We start from the raw sequence: 26,048 nt of genomic DNA on the forward strand, positions 1-26,048 counted from the left end.
TGCCAAAATAAAAAGCTAGCTACAAATCACCTTTCCTTTAGTGTTTACTCCGAACCAAACTCTTTAGAAAATGATTAGAATAGTGTTTACTAGCTCTTTGTTCTGAAAAACTAAAAGGACCCATTTTACATAATTGGATAATCCTAACTTATTTCTAGCTAATGATTCGACTCGCCATAAACAACCCCAACTTTTTTTTTTTTTGACACAACAACCCCAACTTGAATATACTATATTACTTTATCATTATATTACAACTATTACAATTTTACATAATGGTATACAGTAACAACTTAGCATGTATTGGCATAGAAATATGTGCAAGTGTATAACCATATCATTTTATGAAGTGTGTCAGCAGATGATTCATATATATACATGTAAAAAAAACTCAAGCTTAGCTCTCGGAGAATCTTCTCAAAGGATAATCAACTATTTCAGCCGTGTCTTCAAAGCTTTTACAGGCAACTGTCAACATTGTTAGAGAAATGCTGCCCAGCTACAAAATCTAAAAAATGTAATCAATAATAGAGCGCTATGAATTTACATCAATGTTTTATGTCCAGATCATATCATAATGTTCACAGGGTATAAAGACATTCAAAGCGGAAATTCTTTCTGAAGGACATCAATATTACGAGAATCACATGCTTCCAACATGTCATTTCTTGAAGCACAACTGCAATATACATGTCATATGTGAGCACTCACGAAATTCAATTTAGCAAATCAAACTTCATGACAACAGAAATACCTCAAAGAAATCCTCAGATACTGCCACGCATTATCTGCCTTTGGATTCATTGCAAGCGCACGAACATAGTAACGGATAGATTCCTCGTACATGCCCTGTCAAGAACTTAATTATAATACTATATTTTTCTGCATGGGTTCAATAGGTAAAATGCAAATCCTAATAAAATTGGGCGCTGCATGCACCAAAATATCATATCTGCTGATTAATGAGAAAGTCAAGGTTCAATGGCAGGCCTCAATTAGCATTATGCTTTTAGATCCCAATTCCTAAATAGGTGAAGTAGCTAATAGTTTTAATACTATACTGCCCTGTTATTGTAAATAAATGGTAGTACTTGTATGTTCAACTCATTTGTATTATTGTAAAATACGTCCCATGCCAACGTCCACGTTAACGCAACTCCATCACCAAGTGTCCCCAAGTACGTGTTTCTCTTATTAAGTTTTCACTAACACTCACCACCTTAAACAGTTTTGAGTGGTAATAGAAATTTATGAAGAGATATACATGCTTAGAGGTGGAGGCAATACGTCCAAGGGTCATTAATAGCATGGAAAACAAGGAAGATCCGGTTACGAATAAACACATTTAGATGTAACACAGAGGGTAGAGGCAAGGCACTCAAGACTCAACTCTATTATAATGGTCTTTTATTTACAAAAATACAACTACATTCCTCGCAAATTAGCAGAACTTCTAAGCAACAGTCTTGGTCTTTTGACCATAAGTAAAACCCCCTATCCTGTGCGAGGATAAAATAAATATGAAAAGGGAGGGATACTGCAGGAGCTCCTCGACTTGTAAATATGACTCGAAGTAGAAAAAGATCTCAAGGACAAGTTCACAATGAAAGGCAGCTGTCACTATTTCACTAATTATACACAAGAAAAACAGGAACAAGTAAAAAGTAGAGCAGAACCTGGTTGGCATAGCTGATACCCATATTTGCCCATGCACGAACGTAATTGGGCTTCAGATCTAGGGCCTGGTAGACACACAATAAATTAAGTGTGAAAATGTTACACAGAGAGAGAGAGAGAGAGAGTAGCAAAGTGAATCATTGTTATAAACAGAAAAGCAATTTTCAACCAGCACCTCATTAGTTCATAATTTCTCATTTGAAGAAGACCTAAACTCAAACAGTCAAACTCAACCCTTTCTAGCTCCTTTATTACTTTTCATGGATAGGGAATCATTTTAGGTAGTTTCACTCCTTCAGATGACTAGAGGTCTAGAATTGCGAATGATATATATTGATGTTGAAAAATTCACGTACCGCATAATAAATCCTATGGATTCTGGATTTCAAAATGAAAGGCCTACAATCACCACTAAAATCCTTTTGTTCCCACTTCCTCTACCCGTAAACATGCATAGAGAAATTACGGAATTACCACACTTAAAAGACTAAACAGAAATTAGAGCTTGCAACATGAATGGTGGTAACAAAAGTGGAAGACTATCAGATTACCCATGTTACTGCTACATTTGTACAGCGACTTGCAGAAAATATTGGATAATTGTTTGATATAGATGCCAGTAAATCAAAGAGAGGGACAGCTTCTTCGGTGATATGGCAAAAAGACAGGGAGAAATATACAGGTGAATCTCTTATTCCTAAAAACTGTTGCTACAAAACATAAGACACAAACAATGATGTGGAATAAAAAGAAAGAATTTGTAGCCAAGTGGACACTTAATATTAATGTAGGGTGTGTGAGAATTTCAAGATTACATATAGCTGAAATGAATAGTATGCTCTTGGTGCATCCAGTAATTAGTGATTAATAAAACCAGGGAGTCTTAAGGATACATTTCCTCAACAATATTTCACCCATCTAGGCTGAAACACTTTCAGAGTTCCAGTAAAAAACATTAACAAACAATGTAACCATCCCGCAAATTGAATCCATGTTTGAAATGAAAAGGTTCAAAAACTTAACACTAGAGCATATACAGGCCAATGTCTGCACTCTATTTATTAAACTAAGTTACTGTTATTATGAAGGGCTTTAATTAAAAAAAAAATCTGAACACAAATCTGTATTTTTATTAGACAGCCCTTTGAATTAACGAATGCAGTAGGGAAGCAACAATCATAATTCTATTCCATAAAGACTACTTATAAATCTACTTTTGAAAACCTAGTCATCTCTTCCCAACTATGCACCCAGCCACCCATAGGCTAGCCACGCAAGTTGACAACAACAGTCATTTCCTCCCTTCATGACTCCAAAAGGTAGCAGAGCAAGTCAGCTGCCTTCAAACTATAACTTCAAGGATACAGATCATATTGCCATATTGGTCATTTGAATTTTCTAACGAAATTTCATCAAGGTACTTATGACAATAACCTAAAAAACACAAGAATTCCTAAGCTAATTTTTCATTAGTAAACAGTAAGGGTAAGGGGACTTCGAAATTCCTAAACTAACTTTGGCCAAAAAGAAAGGTATTCAGTCAAACAGATTTGCAAGAGAGAATTAATAATAAACGGATGGATCCTAAGAAATGCCCAACTAATTAAACTAGACTCCAGAAGATAGCAAAAATAAACTAGTAAATACTTCATTTTTTTAGATGCATCACTTTTGAAAGTACTCATAGGCAATATTTGGAGTAGAAAGAGATGGACAAAAATAATAAGGGTCCATGTGATATGAGAGAGATAGAGAGAATCTATTAAGTAAAAAGGAAAGTGATGCATCTAAATTGGAACTTCCATTTATAGAAACTGATGCATCTAAAAAAAACAGAGGAAGTATTACAAGTTTCAATGATCGAGATCACACAACATTACTTTCCATTTGAATGGGACATTTGACAAATATCATCAAGGTGCATAATATGTAAGAGAAAAAGGGCACCATAAATTGCAATAAGAAGCTACCTGCTGATAAGCATCTATTGCTTCTGCACTCTGAACACTATTAGCTTGTGTGGCACCCAGCTTATTCCAAAGGGAGTAGTCATGTGGTTTTAGTTTTATGGCTGTCTTAAATGAATCAATGGCTTTGTCATATTCCCTGGATAAGTTATAAAGTACACCCAATACAATATGGACATCAGCATCCTCAGGTGATATCTGAGCAGCCTCATTGAAAATCCTTGCAATCTGCAAGCCATGCGCTTCTAGATCATAAACAATGAACATAAATAACTACTAAATTTGCACATATATGGCAAGATTATGATTATTTTTTAGAGGAGAAACATCCAGAACTATTGGACCAATGAGCCCTCCACACTTCTCTTATCCTATCGAAAAGGGAAGTTAAAAAAGGAGCACTAATAACAAAAGAAATTTCAGACAAACACGTGAATTATTATTTTTTTTTTCCTACAGTTAGTCGACAACAGTTTTTAGTAACACATAACCTCTTGGATTTCCCAAAAAATGGCAATTACAAGTGCATATTATCTATCCATAAACCTCACCCCCAAGGGCCAAGGCAAAAAAAAAATGGCAGCTCTTTTTTTTTTCCTTTCTGATTTTGCTTTTTATGTGGTGCTAGTGGTTTTTGTTTTTGTTTTTTATTTTTTTTTAGGGTGGGGGGGGGGGGGAGGTGGTGTACGCTGTAGGGGGTGAAAGGGAGAGCCCCTTGATCTAGTAAGCCTAAACCTGAGAACAAGCCACTTTAGGGGTTCCAAGAAACCCCCAAGGGCAACCTAGGCATTATTGGGGCTCCAAATCCAAGATCATCCATAAATACACCATATAGAATACTCCCCAATGATACTGATATTAGAGTTGGCAAAAGCTAACACAACACAAACTAGACTTGAAAAAGGGGTTTATTATTAAGCATTTTTGACTCATTAAGTTAAACTGATAAACACGACAAGACACAACTAGTTGAATGGGTCGGATTAGTGTTGAAAATTACAAAACGAACTTGACACAAGCCAACCCGCATAAAGGGTTGAGTTAGGGTCATGTTAGACTCATTCAGCCACTTAAAGGAATATATATATACAAAAAAAAATATCAACTTATACAACTTGTACTTTGTCCCAAGCCTTAAAGTCCAATACAATTCTTTTTAAAAAAACATGGCCTAAACCCTAAAACCCCAATACTCAGCCTTCATATATAGCATCTCTCAATCCAAGAATCAAGCCCTAATACAGGTAACACTCTCACTTGGTCATTCAATCATAGCAGTCGCCATAAAAGTCTCTTTTCAGCCTCTTAAAGACTCAAAACACTCTCTTACACTTCCTCTCTCTAAGAAAATGGAAATTAAGTTATTCTCTTTTGTTTTTCTCTTGGTTAATTTTTGTAGATTTGATTACTCGTGCTCTATTCCTATCTAAGGTGATTTTTTTTTTTTTTTTTTTTTTTTTTTTTTTTTTTTTTTTTGCTCTTGCATAGTTCGTTTCCTCCTTTTTTATTTTTCCAGTTTGAAGATGGGGATCGTACAAATTTTAGGAGTTTGACAAATGGAGCAACCATCCCTAAAGCACATGAAGTTTTGATAGCATCACATTCGCGTATTCAGAAGAGAATATGACAATTGTAAAGCTTGTACGAGTATTAATTTTTTTAGTAAAAGCCCGTTTTCTAAATCTCATACAGTATATTTATTCTACGAATGTGTTAACTTTTTGGCAATAGTTTGCAATTTAGAGTATAATTAGAACACAATACACCTCAATAAGCTTTAGCTAGTTATGAACACAAAAGGGTTGAAAATTCCTAACAAAAACACAACCCGATTAGCTAAACGGGTTGAAATGGGCTCAATATTGTTAAGACTCTCTCACACACACAATTAACACAAAAAAACGAGGAATGATCAAATCATTGATTGAAAATATTAAATACAAGCTAGCAGCTTTAGGCTACAAAGCTCCAAATAGTGACTTAAGGTCACAACTCTCCTAATATCTTGAGGTCACAAATCTCCTAAGAATTCACTCATAATCTGCCTGCCTCCTCCTTCCTCATCTCTCTCTATTTACATACACAGTTTCAATCCCTAGGATGATTGCTTTTGTCTCATGTGCAAAAGTGACAACTCTCTCTCTATTTATAATTAAATCTGATCACTATAAACAGAATGATACTAGACTACCCATTATGGCTCTCCTTAGATGATGATGATTATTATTATTTGTCTCATGTGCAAAAGTGACAACTCCCTCTCTATTTGATCACTATAAACAGAATGATACTAGACAACTCCCTTGTTGTTGTTGTTGTTGTTGTTGTTAATAATTTTGTTTTTTTAAAAAAAAAAAAAAAGCAGAAAGAGCATATAGTTGTTTTTTACCTTAAAGTACATGGCCCACTAAATTACACTCCTAACAACCACTCATCCTATTTTAAAGTTTATTATTTCATGTAAACCCCACCTTTCTTAATAATTGCGCTAAAGGGTGTGTTGCATCTAAAGAAAAACGGAGGAAGTATATGTTTTGTAAAGAACATCCAGCTTTATGTTCTGTAATATTATAAAGAACATGATAATATTATGTAACGAACATTATTTATATGTACCCACAATAATCTAAAGACAAAATTCAAAGAATCATTTCACAATAAGCAATGATTATTTTGTCACAAACAGAAGTACATTACCCTAACAATAAAAAAACATGGACATATATTCCTTTCACTAAGTATATGTTCATTACATTCTAATAGTATGTTCTTTTCACTACAACTATTCATTACATTTTAATAGTATGTTCCATCCGTTTTTTTTTTTATTGAAACGTCTGTACGATGACACCTGCAAGAACCACGCATTGGGTGGGTTAGGTCTGTGTTATTGTTTTAAAAAACAGTTGTGTTCATTTTTGATTTCCTGTCCAGCGTTTTTGTGTTTAAGGGTTTCCATCCAATTTATACGTGGCAAGGGAACAAGCACAACACAATGCGACCTGTTTGCTAACTATGCTCTAAGTGAAATACCATTCCCTCCGTCCCATTATAAAGTACATGTATTAATGTTACTTTGACACCCTGTTGTACATTGGGTGTCGCGTGGGAATCCTCCACAACATATGACAAAAAATTCCCTTACTATTCATTTAATTTACCAAAAATAACGGCCACTTTTCAACAAAATTTGTGCCTAATTAGTTTTTATTTACTACGTATTTATTTTTTATTTTTATATTTTTTTTTAATAATGATGCATTATTAAAACAAATTCGTGTCTTTCCACCATCAAGACCCTTATCTCTGTCTCTCTCTCTCCACATCTTCATATACAATTAAACCCACCTCCACCACGATGGATAAACCCATTGTCGCTTCCATCACCGTGCCATTCCCATCACCAGTCCAGCATCTGTAATACATCACAGTTTCCGTAGGAGGTGAGTCGTGATGGTGGCGGAGAGATTTAAACCGTCATCGGATTTCAAGTGAAAGTGAAGGTAAAACCCAAATTAGAAGAGAGATGACTAGACTCAACGGTAGCAGCAATAGATCTCGTCAGCGAGTTTCCATTGAGGAGGTAGGTCAACAAGTGGCTAGAGTGATGGAATTCTGACAGAGGAGCGATGTAAATTTATTGAACCATTTGTAGATATGTCAAACGTTGACCCGACCTGAGATACCAACCCGAACCCGATTAGAAAAAATGGTAACCCGAACCCGATCTGACCCGACCTAAAACCAACCCTAGACCCGAGTATTTGAGACCCGAACCCGAACATGAACCGACCTGGAGATGAACTAACCGAAATATAACCCGTAAATTATTGACCTTAACTCGTATAAACCCGAATTTAACCTAACCTGTTACTAACTCGACCTGAATTCAACACGACCTGTTGCTAACCCGACCCGAATTTGGCCCGACCTGTTACTAACCCGACTTAAAATTCAACCCGATTTATTACAAACCCTACCCGAAATCAACACGATTTGTTATTGACCTGACCCAAAATCAACTCGACTTATTATTTTATACATCTTTATTATTATAGACATTGACTAGCTAAATAAAGATATATGCTTTATATATTGTAATCCACTAGTAAAGTCAAAACTTCGTAAGGCTAAACTACTCTATGTTAATATCGAAAGTATTTTGTCTTTACTTGAACCGAACCCGCAAATTATTGACTTGAACCGAATCCAACTTGAACCCAAGAATGACCCAACTTGGAAATGATCCGACCTGAATATAACCCGCAAATTATTGACTTGAACCGAATCCAACTTAAACCCGAGAATGACCCGCCTGATTATAACTCGCAAATTATTGACCTGAATCGAATCCGAAAATGACCCTACGCGTTTTAACTCGTGAAAACCCGAATTTAACACGACTTTTTATTCACCCGACCTATTATTAACCCGACCTAAACCCAACCCAAACCCAATAAGATGTATGACCCGACGTGACCCGACTCAAGCATGACCCGACCCGAACTCGACCCGCATAGGTTATGACATTAACCCGAATTGACCTGACTCGAGTTGACCCGACCCACACTTACCCAACCCAAACCCAAACCCAACCCGTTTACCCGAATTGACAGCTCTAACCATTTGCACAAGACATTATAAAATTTCTATTATAACGAAACAAATTATGAGAAAAATAGGAATTTGATGCAGTTAAGGCGGGGGGTGTAATCCCCCATATTTTTAAATATATTATAAATGAAATTATATATTATTTATAATATTTATTTGTATTTTTCCGGAATTTAATTTCAAAAGTTTCAATTTTTAATTTTGGGTCGAAAATTATTTTGGTACAAATTTTTATACATACCTTCATTCTATAATTCATGTCCAAACAAACAAAGTCAAACTCATCTTATTTACTTAAATTGCCCATTAATTTTATGAGGCCCAATCTTACTACTTACCCTACAACTCTCTCTCCTATAAATACCCCATACATCCCCAAATTTTTCCCCACACAAAAAGGTTAGTAACTTCTCTTCTCTTTATTTTATTTCTTTATTTTTTCCCTTTTTCTTTTCTTTTTCTTTCTTTCTTTTCTTTCTTCACATGAGCATAGCTCACTGCTTCCCCTGCTGCCCACCACCGCTGGTCGCCGGTCACCGCCCACCACCGCCGACGACCCACCAAGCGGCCCACCTTGGCTGCCCCTTTTTCCTCCTCCTTTTATTTTTGTTCTATTATCTTGTTTATTATTAAATTGTTTTGGGTTTTGATTTTGTAGTATAAAGATTATATTTTTAGTATCAAAATCATGTTTTTGATGTTTTAAACTAATAATTTCAGATTTTAATTATGTTATAAATTTTCAGATTTTATGAATTATAAACCAAGGGTTTTAATTTATTGAAATTGGGATTTTAGGGTTCTTATGATCAATTAATTTGGGGCTTTTGTTCCTATTGTATTTCTATTGATTAATTAAGCATAAAAACATGTTTTTAAGGAAGTTTTAAGAACTTTTAATCTAATTTATATTGCTGGAAATTTGGTTAAGTATTAATTTGTGATTATTGGTTGTTTTCTAGGAAGTGATTATTCCCTAGGAGAATTTTAAGTGATTAAAAGTGGCACAAAGGATTGTTTATACGAGGTACGTACATGTCTACTTCGTTGTAAGTAGTATCATGTTTAGGTACCAAAAGGAAAGAACTTAGTTTCATGATTAGGGAACACTTGGATGGAAATTGTTTGGTTACACATTGATTTAATTCATGTGCTTATGTTTATGAGATATGTTTTGGTGAATTGATTATGTTTGTATGGGATTATGGATGCAAACATGTTGAATTATATTGGATTAATTGTTTGTATGGAATGTTGATACAAACATATTTTTATTGGATTGGTTTGTTAACCACATTTGGATTATTAAAGGTTTGAAATTGAATGGTTTAAGTGGAATGAATTTATTAATTATTCCACAAGTTTGTTATTTATTTTATTACTCAATCATGACTTGTTAGTATGTTGAGTAAAGGTGGATTAAGCCGAAATGGCTAGGTGGGTTGACTATGTTCAACAATTTGGATAATTTGGAAGTTTAATGAAATTAAAGGTCAATTTGTGATGTGATCACCATTGTCCTAAATAAGATTAAAAGTAAATTGATGTATGATTTTTATGTATGGTCTATTGGATTGAGTCGGCTATTAAGTAAAATTGTAATCACGTAAATTGAAACATGGATGAGCAATAAAACTCTAGAAAGCGTGCACTTCTAGAGTATTGACAATTATGGGTTGGGGTACACGGTGGTAGCCCGTGGCTTTCCGAGGCTTGTTTGATCAACATGTCCTCTTCTCTTTTGGTATTTACATTTTATTTTATATTGAAAGTTGGATTGGATCCTAGACTAACTTTGTGAGAATGGAGTCGCGCCCATTCTTGCATCGCGCTAAACTTTTATTTTAAATGGTCATTTGGGACCAAAATGATTTGGTGGATTGGACAACCTCGTCTATTGCTTACTCCAAACTAAATTAATTAAATCAAATATAAAGAGTCGAGTGTTTATAATTGGTTAGAAATTATATTGAGTCAATTGAATTGTTTAAGTGTGGAGTCTTGATTAATGAATTCAAGTTGTACGTTTATTTACTTTAATTAGTTGAGCATGTCAGGTTTTTGGGCTTGCCATTTGTTGAACATATCTCGGCTAATCAAAGAACACAAAGAATCAGAAATTATGACTTCATAGTTTAAAAGCGTGAAATATGTAAGCATAAACAAAAACAATAATATTGGATTGGCTCATATAGCTAAAAATGTTACTATGACTTCTGGAACTGCATCAATGACCCTGTGATGATCCAATTATTACATTTGTATTATTGGGGAGCAGTATTGCACAGGTTAGCTTGATGATGTGAAGTTCGGTGATTTGACATACGCATTGTCAAGGGATTGGTGTGATTGAGAGTATTCGTTCTTTGTGTTGAACTTATTTGTGTTTTACTACTTTAATTATGTTTTGGGACTTTGATTATTGGTTTGGTTTTAAATAAGGGCTTTATGGTTCCAATTTGTAAGCTTTGACTTATTGGTTTTCTAAATTATATTATTTTAAGATTTAAGTTGGATTTCTGCTGTAATACTTTGATAAAGCCTTAACGTTTTAACACCTGGCGGTAACATGTCAATGGTTCTCCTCTATTTTTATTTAAAGTAAGTGGTTTGGAAAAGGGAGAATTATTGGGGTGTTACAGGGGGGGAAGTTAAAGAAATTAAGGGAGAAAATAGATAGAAACACAATTAGGATTTCTGAAATTGGGGGAGAGTGACAAAAAGTCAGAAAGAAAGAAAAACAAGTAATGCTGATTTATTTTGAAAAGAAAGGGTAAAAGGTGTGCATGTACCAAAATATATTAATTAAATAAATGTAAGGGAATCTTGCAACTCCCTCTAAAACCCTTAAATATTGTGAAACATGAGAAACCTCGGTGATGAGCCAAACAAGTAACAACTCAATAAGCAAAGATTTGAGATGAGGTCACTTACATCAGCATAATAAAGAGAATCAGGCAGCTCTTCAGGTGAAAGTGTCCCATATTTTGGGTGATTGCGAAGCCACTGGTACAGATATTTCAGTGCAGCAGATTGCTCCAATTCTGAAGTTTACACATATTTCAATTAGTCCTATAAAAACTAATTTAAATAAAAACAGAAATAAGGGAAATAGGTTTTTTTTTTTTTTATCCCAATTAATTTAATTAACTGGCAAGTTTTACTTAAATACAGTACATTATAATTTCTACATTCATCTGCTACAAGTTCACAACTCTGCTTGTGGAAACAAATTTCCACAACAAAGTAACCATAAACGGGTATCCGATTTGTAGAAAGAAAAACACTTAACAGTTTAAAGGCTCCCAAATTCCAAAAAAAAAAAAAAAAAAAAAAAACAACCATCAAACCTTTACCCACCTAGCAAGTTCTGATGGTAAAATAATGTAAGAGGAAGAGCAAGAAGATTAGCATTAGATTTACCATTTGTATGACTCACTCCAAGAGCAAGAAGAACTTCTAGGTTTGTGGGGTCAACTTCTTGAGCCCTCATCATCGATGCTATAGCCTGCAAGCTCATAAAAAGACAGTGCTAAGAAGATTCAACTAACATAAAAATCGCCAGTTCAAGAGACAATCTCTTAAAAATTGCAACATATTCCAATAAAACATACCATAGCTCATCTGCTAACTTAAAAGGGTCCCCCAAATATCTAAGCATTTGTCATCATATTGGAACAATTTGAATCTCATATAACAATAATAAAGGCATCATGTTCTTAAAGTTATCCAACATTCAGTAAATTCATTTAATTTCTAATATCATGGAATGATGAGTCAAAATGTAGAAGAATAACAAAGTATTCATCCCAGCATGGATCCAGCCCCACACACTTACCAAGAAGATGTACCAAAAAATTGCCATCAGAGTTATACAATGGGTAGCACTGACCTGTTGATCATCATCGTTTTCTGCATGAGCTATTCCTAATAACCTCCAGCCTTCAGCATTGCCAGGATTCTTCAAGACTTCAGCCTCTAAAGCAAGCACAGATTCACTTAATAGCCCCTTTCTAAACAGCTCTTGCCCTTCTTTTAGAGGATCAGGGTGACCAACATAGGGGTTCATGTCAGAAAATACATAGACACCCTTTGAGGAATCTGAATTATGCTTGGCAACAGACTGTTCATTGAGATACCTGCACTTTATACAGAAACAAGGCCAATTAGCTCTTATATGCATATGAGTTATCCAAAAAAGTCAATTCATCAGCTCCCATTTGTTTGTTTATTAAGTACGGTATGTAAACAAATTTAATTTCCACAGTCAGCTACACTTACTCATCATAAGCACTAGCCCAGCTGTCCATAATATCCTCACCAACTGCACCTTCAGTTTGATGCTCAAATTCTCCTACCCAGTCTTGGACGTTTAACTTGGAGAACTCATCTACCCACTTGTCATCCCCCAACAATTCCTTTTCTCTTGCGCTAGTAAATTCATTAACCCATTTGTCTTCACCACGAGGGAGCTGAATTTTTATTTTTTATTATTACACAGAAAAATCAGAGATGAGACAAAGAAATCCAACCAGATATGGGGAAGATGTAATAAACTGCTACTACAGAGAATGATAGTCCTCCCAGATATGGGAAAGATGTGATCACAAAAACAACAAAGCCTTAGTCCCACAATGATTTGGGGTTGGCTAACATGAATCGTCATAAGGAACCGTACAATATAAAAAGGATCATAACAAGATATTCAGTTGAAATAGTTTGGAAAAAGGTGAGTAAAGTGAGAAAAACAAGAGCATTCAAGAAATATAAAGGGAGTTTAAAAAGAGAACTAAAATAAAAATTCAAGAAAGTTTTAAAGAGGTGGTTAAAACGTTTAGAGTAAAAAACATAACGGTTTGAAAAGAGAATACTAATTACAGTTTCATAAAACACTAATGGGGTAAAATAATAAAAGAGAATACTAAGATAAATTTAAAAAGGCATCTATAGACTTTCTTGAAAATGTGATCATATATAACAAAATATACACTAGAAAAGGGTTAAAAAGAAAGTCCAAAGTTAAAACTTCAAATTAATAAGTTCAATTAAAAAAAGAAGACACATAATAGATAAAACCAATACTTTTCAATGAAAAAAAACTCCCTTCGTAGTCAAATATCTAACATAACTCTTTAGAATTGGAACCTAAAATCAATGAGGGTTAATCCACTTCAATTACAACAACCTTTCAATTGTGGCTCAACTATCTATTTTTAATTTTCTTAGAAATTTTTAATGATGCTTCCTAGCGAGTTAACATTCTATTTTTGGATCGCTTGAGCACTAGCTGCCAATGGCCAAAACAAACATTAAAAAAATAAAAATCAGTTACTAGTTAAATTGGACATGCATATTCTACTGTTAATTCTCATGCAGAATCATAGGAACTAATCACTATTAAGTACTCATTGTTTATATATCATTGACAAAGCCTCTGAACAAGCTAGTCAACATTATTTTGGTATAATTGTGTTTTTATTGCACCTAACCAATGTATAAAAAAGCTCTAAGGCGCGCTAAAGCGATAAGGGTTATGCAGCGCCTAGGCGCGCCTTGCCTCTTTGAAGTGAGGCGCACTTAAAAAAAATTGGCAGAAAATTGATTCAAAAGCGCCTCCTGTGCGCCTAATTGGAAACGCATTGCCCAGGCCAAAAAAAGCGCTTACCCCTTACCGCCTTGCGCCTTAGCGCCTAAGGCGCGCTTTTTCAAACCTAACAAGCATTTGTTGTAAATAATTGGTTGAGGTGGCTTTACTACCAAATACTGAACTTGGTGCAAGCTTGATGAACTAGGTGCAAGCTTTTTTAAAACTAGTTATTGTGTTCATTGCTATGTTACATGGACCCGAGTACGTGTGTCAGACACGGACACGTGTCCAAGTGTCCGATTCGTCAATTTCAAAATTTTAGGACACGGGGACACTGTCCTATATTTGGACACGGGTGCGGAGACACGGCACTTTTATTTTTCGCAAAAAAAAATTATACATTACAAAATATTTTAATACTCTTAAATTTTTAAAATTAAATTTTTACATCATATTCTTGTAATATAAATTATATGATTACTATTTCTTGTTATAATTATTCTAGTACTTTCTCTAAAATGAATTGTTTACCGTTTTCAAAAAAAAAAATAAAAAAAATAAAAGATTTTTTTACTGCTGTAAATTGTTTACTGCTGTAAATATTGGGTAATGTATCACAAAAAAGTAATTTTGGTTAAAGTTAGTAGTCAAAACTCAAAAAGTCAAAAAGTCAAAAGCAAAATAAGTGGTATCCCATTACCCTAAACCCCACCTTTCTGACAGCCCCACTCATTTCCTCTTCCTGCCTTTCTCTCTCTCCTCCCCCTCTTTTCTTTTCACTCTCTGGTTTCAATGGAGTCGAAGAAGATTTCGCACACAGCCCTTGCTCTTAAGTATCCGAGTGCAAATAGCCGAATCTGACACGAATTCCGTGTCCGTGTCCGCGTCGTGTCGTGTCGACACGAACTCTTTGGGATTTCAGCCGAGTCTGATGAACATAGGTTCATTGTCTATGTGCAACTTGATGAATTAGGTGTAAGTTTAGATCACTGCACATAGACTTTAATCAATTAGAACTAGGTGCATCTTGATTAATTAAGAGTAAGCTTTCTAAAACTAGGTGCAGTTTGATGAACTGCTATTGACCTTATTGTCTATTTGTCTATGTGCAGCATGATTAATTAGGTGTAAGCTTTCTAAAACTAGGTGCAGTTTGATGAACTAGTTATTGTACTCATTGTCTATATGCAGCTTGATTAATTAGGTGTAAACTTTCTAAAACAAAGTGTAATAGATGAACTAGTTATTGTACTCATAGTCTATGAGCAGCTTGATAAATTAGGAGTAAGCTTTCTAAAACTAGTTGCAGCTCGATGAACTAGTTATTGTACTCATTGTCTATGTGCAGCTTGATTAATTAGGCGTAAGCTTTCTAAGACTAGGTGCAGCTTGATGAACTAGATATTGTACTCATTGCCAATGTGCAGCGTGATGAACTGGGTGTAAGCTTACACCAAGTTCATCAAGTCTATATGGAGCTTGATAAACTACATGTAAGCTTTACTCACCTGATTAATTGAATTCGAGTACATGAACTCGGATTCAGATGTCCGCATATTCCGATGGACATGGACTAGAATTCAACCAAATCGGACTTGGAGTTGGATCCGATTCTAGGGTTTGACATCCTTTGTATAGAACTTGGATCCTAAGGGTCTAATCCAAGTCCGATACATTACAGCAAAAAAGTGATCGCAAAACAATTTAAATTATGTAACGAAATAACTTTAGCAACTTTACGAATTCAAACAATACTGTCTTAGTTATTCATACATCCATATCATAAAATAACATAATATCTTGTTTAATAATCAAGAGTTGCTAAAAAACATTGGGTATTATTCTTCATATACACAAAACCCTACAAGGATAATGAACAATATTGCTCAAAGGATACAACACACAAGTGATCTAAAATACATAAAGATTTGAAGATAATCTTAAATTAATTAAATGAAGCCCGTCAATGCTTAAATTATTTGGCCACACACTAGTTGCTTTATGATATCTTGAGGTCATGAGCTTTTTTGTCCATTACCCTTTTTTTGTTTACGGTGTCTTTCTCATCTAATTTACAATTACTTAGTTTAGAATATAACTAGTCAAGTTACTTATTTTCCAGATATTATAAAGTTAGGATTCAAGCATAAAGCACAACTGAACAACATGTCTAAAATTTCAGACGCTGCAAACTTGCCTCTTTAGAAAACTGGTCAGCCCATGAAAGACCCCCATCATGATGTTGTTGGTATTCTGCTCCCCAGTCCCCAGACGCAGATATTGAACTCTCCTTGACTTGATTTCCTTCAACAAAAAGTTCACCACGACTCATCTTTGATACGAATTGAAGAAATCTTGAGTTCTACAAATTGCAATGTTAACCAGAAATTAAGACTATGCGATGCAAACCGATCTCAGAACAAGAATGAACACAAAAAGCAGGATTAAACATTAGATAGACATTGTATGGAAAAAAAAAAAAAAAAAAAAAAAAAAAAAAAAAAAAAAAAAAAACCTAAGAGCTAGTATTTTCTGACTGACAAATAGGTCCACTACAATACAATACTGCATATAAAGAGGATTTAAGTAGGAACTGGAAGAAAGTAGCAAAGATAATTCCCAACTCTCGCAGCCTAGCAGAAATTCAGGGTTTCTTTTTATTCGTGATTAACAAAATGCACAAAGTCAATGTTATGTGTTTGGTTCAATTCCCTAAGCCTATAGCAGCAAAAGCTCATGAAAAGAAAATTCTCCATTCATTCAATTCTAATGCAAAATATTATATGGTGTTATGTAGTCAAAAATAAAAACACTGATTCCTACTAGATTATAATAATAACAAAATCTAATCAAAGCATATCATAGTGGAATAAAAACGAGCTCACAAAATGTACCCATTACAATCTTGATTAGTTAATTTGTAAAATAACCCAACCCCCCTCCATTTTTATTTTAAGTGATACACTTTGAATAGCACATAGTTATAGGTAATTTAATTGACTTTAATATAACAAGACATAAGTGGGGGTAATTGAGGTATCAAAAGAAATAACAAGAAAAAGATAGTGGAAGTAATAGTTGAGTACAAGTAAGAGACGTGAGAGGAGAGAAATAATTTTTTAAATATTTAAAAATAAAAACAGTAGTAGGTGTGTGGGGACCATGAGAAGAAAGAAATAATATTAAAATGTATTAGTTTGCCAAAAAAAAAAGAAGTGTTAACACTTGAAAAAAAGGCTGCATTAAGAAATTGTAACACTTGAAAAACATGGAGGGAGTATTATGTTTTGCTTCCCCAACACCCTCCCCCCCAAAAAAATGTACGAAGTACACCCTCTCCCCAAAAAATGTTACTTAATATTGAAAAGAAAATGATACTCAATTATAGATTGAAGTAACCCAAGGATAACACTCAAACCTGAAACTTGGGATCGTTGTTTTGGGCTAATGTGTGTGCAAGAATACGGGTTTGCTCCATTCCAGCTAGCCTTGACATATGTTGATTTGATTGATTTAGAGATACAGCCTGAGCTTGATCCTATAAAAAGGAGAGAGGCATCAGTTATTGACAAATTGAACAGATCAACTTCATAGATCACTACTACATTTATTGAGAAAGAGTAAAATATTCTTCAGATAATCAATCAAAATTCTTGCTGGCAAAATTTGTAATTTAGTATCAAACTAGTTATTGACCCAGGCGATGCCCCGGATCATTATAAATCCATAGGTTTGATCAAATTAATTTAAAAGAGTTAATGTTGAACAATATTACAATAATTAAATGAATATATAATTAGAGATTATACATATGAAGAGTTTTCAATAAAATTAAACACTAATATATAGCATTAAAGTTAGGCCAATGAAAAGTTTTTGTAAAAGAGACTAAACATCAATACAATTCAATATGGTGAGAGCAGAGGGGTGACACATAGGGTGATATATAGGCATGTAGTGCACATGTGGCATATGGGTGACACATGTCATTAGCATGTTGTCCCCATGAGTTTTAATAATATTATTATATAGATGGACGCAAAATAAGGTAGGAAATAGCAAACTGGTAACACATTAAGAATGTGCACTCCTTACATGCTCAAACTCTGAGGCCCAACCATTAGGACCGTGTTCCTGCTCAAATAAATTGGCCCAACCATTTGGATTGAAAAGTTCCGGCTTGTTCTGCCTATATTCGGCAACCCAGCCATCAGCAACAGGAGCACGAACCCCTTGTGACTCATTCCAGTACTCTTCCAGCTCCCTTACCCTACCAGGCAGAGGTCCCTTTAATTGAATATCATTGTCAATATCCAGAGAACATAGTAATGCATCCACCTGAGAAAAAATATATAAAAAATAGTTAAAATGGCCAACATTCCAAATGTTCAGCATTGTTTGCATTCAAGTCAAAACTACAGAAAAAATCATTCTGCCTCTAGCAAATCAAAATGACCCCTAAAAACTACTCCTTCCGTCACTTTTCTATGGTTACACTTTGACCTTCACGGTCTCCAACGCACATCTTTGACCTTCATGGTCTCCAATGCACATCTTTGACCGTGTATATATTCAATTTTGCTCCAGTTAAAGAGGCGAATAATTTTTATCAATGTTACTAAGCGATGAGAGAGAAAATAGAACCAACTACTTCATAGTAAGGTAGACTTATAATAACCATAATATTTACAGCTCATAAAAGGAATAGGTAACTAAATAAATGACGACAAACCTGCGCATTAATGTATTCCTCACTCTTGTCGGCAAAAAAATGTCGAGCCATTATGCTGCTGCGATTACGAATACATTGTTTTTCCCCTTTGGTCAACCCCAACATAGGTAGTGCAGTGGGACGAAAAGGTGCACCAAAACGGCTACTATCAACAAAGGAATGCAGAAAACCTGACAATATTTTTTGTGGTGGTCCTACATAGTTCAGCAATCAGTCAGCTAGCTTGATTATGAACACACCTAAACACAATTCTCAAAGCATCAATGTAAAGAAACTACTTCAAAAATGTTTATAACAATTGCAAACACATTTTCTTAAGTTTCTTGAGAGGAATTTCTTGCCAAATTTCTCTGTTGACAGTATATAGAAGACTAAAGGTCCTCCTAAAGAAAATCCCTATATTTTTCCAAGGCATCATCAAGCAAATGATAAGAGTCCAAAAGTGCATAGATTTCTTTACACTTGTACAATGTCTATGGGGTGTTTTACGGCTCATTTTATGTTATATTTATTTGCAGTTCCAAACCTTCTATATGTGTTTTTGTGGGTGTTTTGAACCTTTATTGGTGTTGCATCAAGTTTTCAAACTAGATCAATAGGAGTTTGCAAGGTTCTAATTGATAAATTGCCACACCTCCTTGGATTCTTCAAGCCCAAGGCACTTTATAATCATCTGAATTAGAGGATTTTGCAGCTAGAAAAATAGGATTTCGGAAGAACGTCTTGTTTCCTTTAATTTTTCTAAAGTTGGAGCCTTGAAGGGGAATTGAAATCCCCCCAACACTATCTTTAAAGATTAATTCTAAGCCCTTTTCAATCCTTACAAACCAATGTGGAATTAAGGATGGACTTGTAAATCACATTTGCATCTTGACAATTGTACTTTTCAACTATTCAACATATATTTGTTCTTTTAGCAATAGTCTTGTTATTTTAAGTTTTAACATATATTAATGCATAGTGCATGAATTGCTTGATACGATCAACATTATCATCACATCTTGTTAAACCTATATACCTAATGTCTGATACTACTCAATGACTTATGAAAGCAACAAGGAGTTCTAATCATATTTTACCTCTTACGTTGATTGCAATTGTCGTCTTTAGTAATCTTTGCTTATCATGTGATTTTAGTATGTTAGTCGGACAAAACAAACGATGTCCATGTCATTCTAACGATAATTGAAAATGTATGAGGTGGTTCAACTAGTAAGGGTTGTCAATCTATCTAATGACCAATTCTATGAGTCAAAGATTTGGTTGAAGCATGGTGGATTTCTATTACTCTATTATTAGCCAAGTATGTCATGTATCATGTCTTTGTTAGTTTCCAAAAAAAACTCTTAGTCATGCTCCCCACCCCCTAACTCCCTTCCATTTTTTAGAACATTATATCCTGGCTAAAAATGCTCCTAAGAAAAGTGTAATAGACCGGCTTAAGGGGGGGTCAGCCACAACTTATACGGGTCTACGCTAGAAGAGTCAAACACGGGTATCAACAACACAAACCACAAAGAGCAAGGGACAAAATCAATTAAGAAGAGGAGAAGGAAAGAAAACAGCCTTAGTCCTAGGATGTTTATTAATGTTTTTCTATATTAGCTAAGTTTCACATGTTAAGCCTTAAGGTCATCCTTGACCATCTTAGTATAAGTAGTATGGGTAGTGTTAGTGGAAACGCAGGCAGAAATTAGTGAGGAAAATTTGGAGAGTTGCAACCTCAAGTTGCTAGGAGATTTGTAGCCTCAAGCTACTACTTTGTATCCTTTCCATTAATTAGTTCAATGAAAATTCAGTCCTTCTCTTACTAAGGAGTATTATCGAGAGAATCAGCCTTAGTCTATAACAAAAAGAAGTCTTATTCTTACCAGACACTTTATCTTATAAGTGAAGGCAGGATATTGTTAACTCTTGTGTCCTTCACCTCTTTTTCTATTGCTTTTATAGATACCTTTGTGTGGGAAGAATTGGCTGCAACCATGTTCTGCCAAAGATAATTTATGGCTTGAAGCCTTGAACAAATAGATGAAGAAAGGTTTAACCACTAGGATATGGTGGGTTAGAACCCCACTCCCTCCCAAAATAAATATATAAATAAATAAAAAGGCTGGTATTTCTTCCTTTTTTTTTCTTTTTTTTTTTTTTTTTTTTGAAGAAAATGGTCAGTGCTATTATTCAATTAACAAAGAGTCCATTACAACACAAGGATTAATCTCCAAAGGAGAGTGATTAATCCACACTTGTTCCTCACCGAAGGGCACTAATCTAGTGAGATGGTGTGCTAGTATTTCATTTGACTATCAATATGTGCCCTTAAAAATGAAACCAATACATTTCTTTGGTATCTTAAGAGCTGAAGTTCCCTATTTTTTCAGGCTACTGTAATGCACCAATGCTATGAATAAATTTTAGTTTCTTAGAAATACTATGGTGGTCGGAATTGGATACAGATAGTGAATACAAGAGCGAACATGGAAAATTTTAATTTCAAAGGTACAAAGACAAGTTCATGAAGTTTCCTAATTTATAATATGGGTGTGGGACACAGCAAAATTTTAGGAAAAAAAAATCTGTAAATTTCTCCAATTATAGCAGTACAGGAAACAATACTACTCCATGTAACTTATCAAAGGAAAAATAAAAAGAAAAGAAAAGGAAAAAGTATAAGATGTGGTTCAGAACATTAAATAGCAATTTATCATAAAATAATGAAGTATTCACACACAGGAATGCAAAAGTGAGCCAAACAATTGAAAATTCAAAATACTATTTCATGCCCGCATGAGACCTCCGCTCCACATTCGATTAATGGAGGAGAGCAAAAAGCTCAAAATAAGAAAAGAAACAACCCCTATTACGCGTAACTTCTGCCCCCTATTTAATTAATTTGGAAGAGAAAAGCTCAAGAGAAGAAAAGAAACAAATGCCCATTAACAATATAAAAATAGAATAATTATACTCAACAGACAACAGCCAACCCCATAAAAATCTGGCAGCAGTTGCCCAAGAAATTGACCTTGCTCATAAAAGGCAAATGTTTTGCCCTTACCTTCAATTTGCACATCTAAAATTGACCCTATGAACCCTAAACATTTTTTATATCTCATTATCTTGTCGCCCTTTCAATGAGCATGTTACAGTAGAAATGCTTGATAGGTATAAGAATAGGATTCAGTGTCCGCACTGGTCAGGTTGTGTCAACAAGTGTACAGTAGAGCAATCTAGTCGATAAAGTGCTGCATAATTATTTTTTTTTCTCTTGATATGAGATAAAGCAATTCATAGTATTATAGGTTCTGCTTAGTTCTCAGTATGTGACAAGGATTCAATGCGTGGTCAGGTATCAACAAGGGTATGGTAGGGCAAAGTGACAATTCTAACACTTTGAATTGACCACATCAACCATCACCAGAAGGGCAAAGTTTCCATAGAATTCCCAATATTTTAAAGGTTGGTTATCAATTGTCATCAAAATATTTTAAAGCACGAAGTTAAGGATTAGCCGGTCCAATTGGTCAAATATCGGACCGGACCGTTAAAAATTAGTTCCAGACCGGAACCCGAACCTTTTGATTTCGGTCTAGTCTTACCGGTGTACAGCCCTAATTGAGCATCCCCTTCGTTCTTATAATTGGCACTTAATTGCTCTTCCTCTAATCATGTGGCATCCTGTTTATTCTCCAAATCTTGTTAAACATGTCTGTTAGCTAATCAACCTTTCCAAACATCTTCAAACCTCAAAAAGGATACCATTTGTGCCAACTTCTTTCTTTAGTTCATTCTCTTCAATGCCTTCTAAGCCAACAAAAAAAAAAAAAACGAAAACATAAAAATTATTATTCAAGATCACCTTATTTCAAGGAAAGATAACATAGGCTTAAGGGGGGCATCAAGTAACTCATCTAAACAAGCTACCCACCAGCTGGCTAATACATTGTCCAAGGAAGAAACCTCCACTTTAAATAACCTTAGAAAGGATACCATGACAAATTTTTGGGTTTTTTTTGGCAATATTACACAACACGGCAGAACACTGAGTGCCTGACTGTATTGCACGCTGCACCTGTTGTTCCTGCATCTGGCTGCTGGTAGTGTATTCTCGCTGTAAAGCATGGATGTTCAAGAAACACACTTTTCATTGCTGCCCTCTTGCTTAATTCATGTCACCTCAAACCAGTGTATGAAAAGGTGTGCCTAGGGAGCATCTAGGCGCTAGAGCTCTGGGGTAGAGCGTTTACTATGTGAGACGAACCAGGGTTACATCTTAGTTGCACATCAGTCAATTTTTTTATTTAAGTAGCACCTCATTTCAATGAGGCGATCCAACACGCACCTAGGCACAACAGGATTCCTTTCGCCTTAGTGTGCCATGAGCATGTTTATAGACTGCCTATAACATTGTCCTCTGTTTTGTTTCACGTCCTAACACCTGATCCAAGCTTCCTAATTTTCTTATAATCAACTTATCAACCAATCCAAATGAGGGAAGTGGTGAACCTCACCCTATGACTATGAACACCCAATCACAAGAACTCTAACAAAAGGCCTTGTTTCCATGTTAGGATAACAAAACATATCCAATTATTGTAAACTCTTGTTTCTAAGGGAGTGAGTGCATGTAAGAATTGAGTGGATTAAGCAAGAGAGATGTAGTAAGGAGATGCGTGAGTGTAAGAATAAAAGGTGGATATAGTAGGAGAGAGTGAGTGAGAAGGTTTAAGTTTTTTTTTTTTTTTTTTTTTTTTTGAGAGGAAGAAGGTTTAAGTATTTGGTATAATGTGTTTGCCTAAAATAGAATAAAGTGAAATAGGTACCACAAAAAAATAATACGTTAATTTAAAAAATGAAAAAGAAGAAGAAAAACAATAATGGAAAGTCCATAAATAATAAACAGAGAGTAGAACAATGCAAAATTGGTAACATAACAAAAGCAAAGGCATACCATATGCATATGAAGAGATATTCGACAGGAACACTAAACAAAGGTAACACCTACTTCCAAATCCACCTTGAGAGCAAGTCCATCCAAAAACCAAAGATAATAATAAGAATAACAAATGATGTAAAGCGTTATAATTACCATCCCAAGATTGTTGAGTTTGAGTAGCAAATCCTTCATTATAGATGTGCCGTGATTCAAGAAAATTTGATTCCCTCTCAGGTTGTATATCATCCCAAGCTTCCGTAAATCCACTATGACTAGCGGAACGATAGTTGTGAAGAAAGCCCACATCCTAACAGAATATTCGGAAATCCATCAGTGCGTAACATAATTGCACTATGTATCACCATCATACACTATCATTAATTACTAAGCCAAAAGCTACACACCTGGCCAGCTGAGTGTTGGTTAAAATGATATTCTGACTCTGAACCAGGAAGAGCTGTCAACTGCTCATCAGAATTCGAGTAAAATTGATTGCTGGAACCTGAGGAAGTTGACGTAGGGATCTCCTTCAACCTTTCCTGTTTCACAATATATATAACAATCAGAATAAGGGAATTTTATTCATGAGATTCAAGCATCACAGTTGTACATAATGCTATGAAAACTCAAAAGTGCAATTTAATCGGCATATGTAATGTTCCAAAATGTGTCATTCACTCACCCAACACAATACATGCATTTCCCATTCATTTATTTCTAAAGTTCACTATCGCAGCAAGTGTAAAGACTAATCTGCTCTACAGTTTATATCAGTTTGATGCCAAGATAACACAAAATATAGCCGAAATGATAAGAAAAGCTGAGTGGGTGAAGAATCAAAGGGTGATGTCAGACTCCGATGGTAAAACATATGGAATTAATCAGGCATACATTAATTAAGTTGTAGATAACAAGTGAAAGCTATAGCGCAGGCAATAGAAATCATTGCAATAATAATAAAATAATACTCGTACAACAGAAGGGTAGCAGAATTAAGGGAAAGATTTAGGGGAAAACAAAAGACCTGGGTTTTGGAGGATGAGCCAATAAGGGCGTTGGCCAGAGAACCCAGAGGATTAGAAGAGGAGGATGAGCCGGAATCGTTACAAGAAGCACCACCTGTAACCAAATCCCGCATCGCCATGATAAGACCAGATTTAGCTGGTGAAGATGATTTACCCTCTCTCTCCAATCTCCAACCACCCTCTCGCCTTCCTCTTCACCGCTCGTACGGTCCTCTCTCTGACTCGCTAATTCTAACTTGTGTGAAATTGGATTGCCAATGTTGATAAATTGCATTTACCTGACTTTGAGTATAAAGTTGTGAAGAACACATCTACGAAATTCAATCATCATAAAATTACCATAATAATTCACTCAATTCACATAGAATCATAGATTTGTTCACAAACTCACCAAAAAATTCACATATTCCAATGTCGGCGTTTTCAGATCTAGGTTTTTTAGGAATTCTAGCAACAAATCAATTACTATAATCATTCATAATTTACTCACCAGTTACATAAAAGAATTCGATTTTCACAATCAAGAACCATAAATTTTATTATACAGAATATTAAATTAACGATGAAGCGAAATTAAAATCGGTAAAATTAAAAAAATGTTACCTTGAAATCTACTTCAATGGAATATAGAAAGCTCAGAAGCCGCTTCAATGGAGTCGTGAAAGCTCAAAAGTCGCTCCAACGGAGTAGAGAAAGCTCGGAGGCAATGTTGATAATTATGATAATTGAAGAACTCCGTGTCTCCGTGACCTTCCCTTTATTAATTATTACTTCATTATTTTTTGTTAAGGGAATTTTCATTTGATACAATTGTATTTTGGGTCCTAATCTCTCTTTCTTTGGATTTTCTTTGGATCTCTTTGGATCTTATCTTTAAAATATTACTCCTCTATTTCATATTATTTGCATAAAGTAAAGAGAAAAAATGTCTAATCGTTGCAAATAATATGAAACGGAGGAAGTATAATTTTTCAAAGAAAATAAAATAATGTATTTTGGGTAAATTCTATAAGAAAAACTAAGTTAACCCCGGGCGATGCACGGTTTTATAATAAGAATTGAATTATAAACTTTTAACACATATTGAAAGAAAATAACTACTTGCTCCATTTTTCTAATTAATTTTTGATTAAATATGAATATACAATTCCCAAAAGTGCATAATTTATTTATTTAATTACGAGTTTTAAATTAAATTATATAATTAACTATTTTTTTTTAATGGTATTAACTATTGTTAACAACTCATAAATAACTAAATAACATAATATGTGTAGTAAGATTAAAAGGCAAATGCTAACGAACTCCCCCGAGGCGTTGGATAAGCTAGCTAAAGTAGTAAGATTAAAGTAAAAATTAACATTAATTACACCGATCATCGCGGATTTTGTCACGCTTTCCCTCATTAATACCACTTTAGGTAATATTTTAAATGCTTATCCAACGCCCCGGGGCCGTTGTTAGCAAGATCCATTTAAAAATTCACATGGAAATTAATCTTCAAAACAATGTTAAA

The 26,048-nt window shown here is 34.7% G+C and overlaps 1 protein-coding gene across 3 annotated transcripts; it reads right to left on the reverse strand.

Moving 5' to 3' along the window:
• Positions 1-397: 397 nt before the first annotated feature.
• Positions 398-25,319, reverse strand: LOC110702149 (peroxisome biogenesis protein 5-like). 3 transcript variants are annotated; one of them, XM_021879825.1, is made up of 16 exons: positions 25,136-25,319; positions 24,532-24,810; positions 23,912-24,046; positions 23,661-23,814; positions 18,578-18,771; positions 17,941-18,183; positions 17,264-17,383; positions 16,043-16,207; positions 12,540-12,730; positions 12,151-12,397; positions 11,682-11,766; positions 11,193-11,302; positions 3,648-3,872; positions 1,677-1,742; positions 755-849; positions 398-679 (listed from the first exon to the last, which is right to left on the reverse strand). In XM_021879825.1, the coding sequence occupies exons 2-16, from the start codon at positions 24,649-24,651 to the stop codon at positions 601-603; spliced, it is 2,229 nt and encodes a 742-aa protein (XP_021735517.1). In that variant the 5' UTR covers positions 24,652-24,810; positions 25,136-25,319; the 3' UTR covers positions 398-600. The 3 variants fall into 3 exon arrangements, with proteins under 3 accessions (XP_021735517.1, XP_021735518.1, XP_021735519.1); XM_021879826.1 differs by having other exon boundaries at positions 24,532-24,814; XM_021879827.1 differs by having other exon boundaries at positions 24,532-24,843.
• Between the last annotated feature and the right edge of the window lie 729 nt (positions 25,320-26,048).

This window comes from Chenopodium quinoa, unplaced genomic scaffold (assembly GCF_001683475.1).
Source record: "Chenopodium quinoa cultivar QQ74 unplaced genomic scaffold, ASM168347v1, whole genome shotgun sequence".
NCBI classification, from domain to species: Eukaryota; Viridiplantae; Streptophyta; class Magnoliopsida; order Caryophyllales; family Amaranthaceae; genus Chenopodium; species Chenopodium quinoa.

Excerpts from the sequence above, each read along its gene's own strand:
- LOC110702149 (XM_021879825.1), bottom strand. The coding sequence starts at position 24,651 with ATGGCGATGCGGGATTTGGTTACAGGTGGTGCTTCTTGTAACGATTCC. Across the intron at positions 24,047-24,531 it reads GCTCATCCTCCAAAACCCAG|GAAAGGTTGAAGGAGATCCC; the intron begins GTCTTTTGTTTT and ends ATTGTGAAACAG. Across the intron at positions 680-754 it reads TATCTGAGGATTTCTTTGAG|TTGTGCTTCAAGAAATGACA; the intron begins GTATTTCTGTTG and ends TGTATATTGCAG.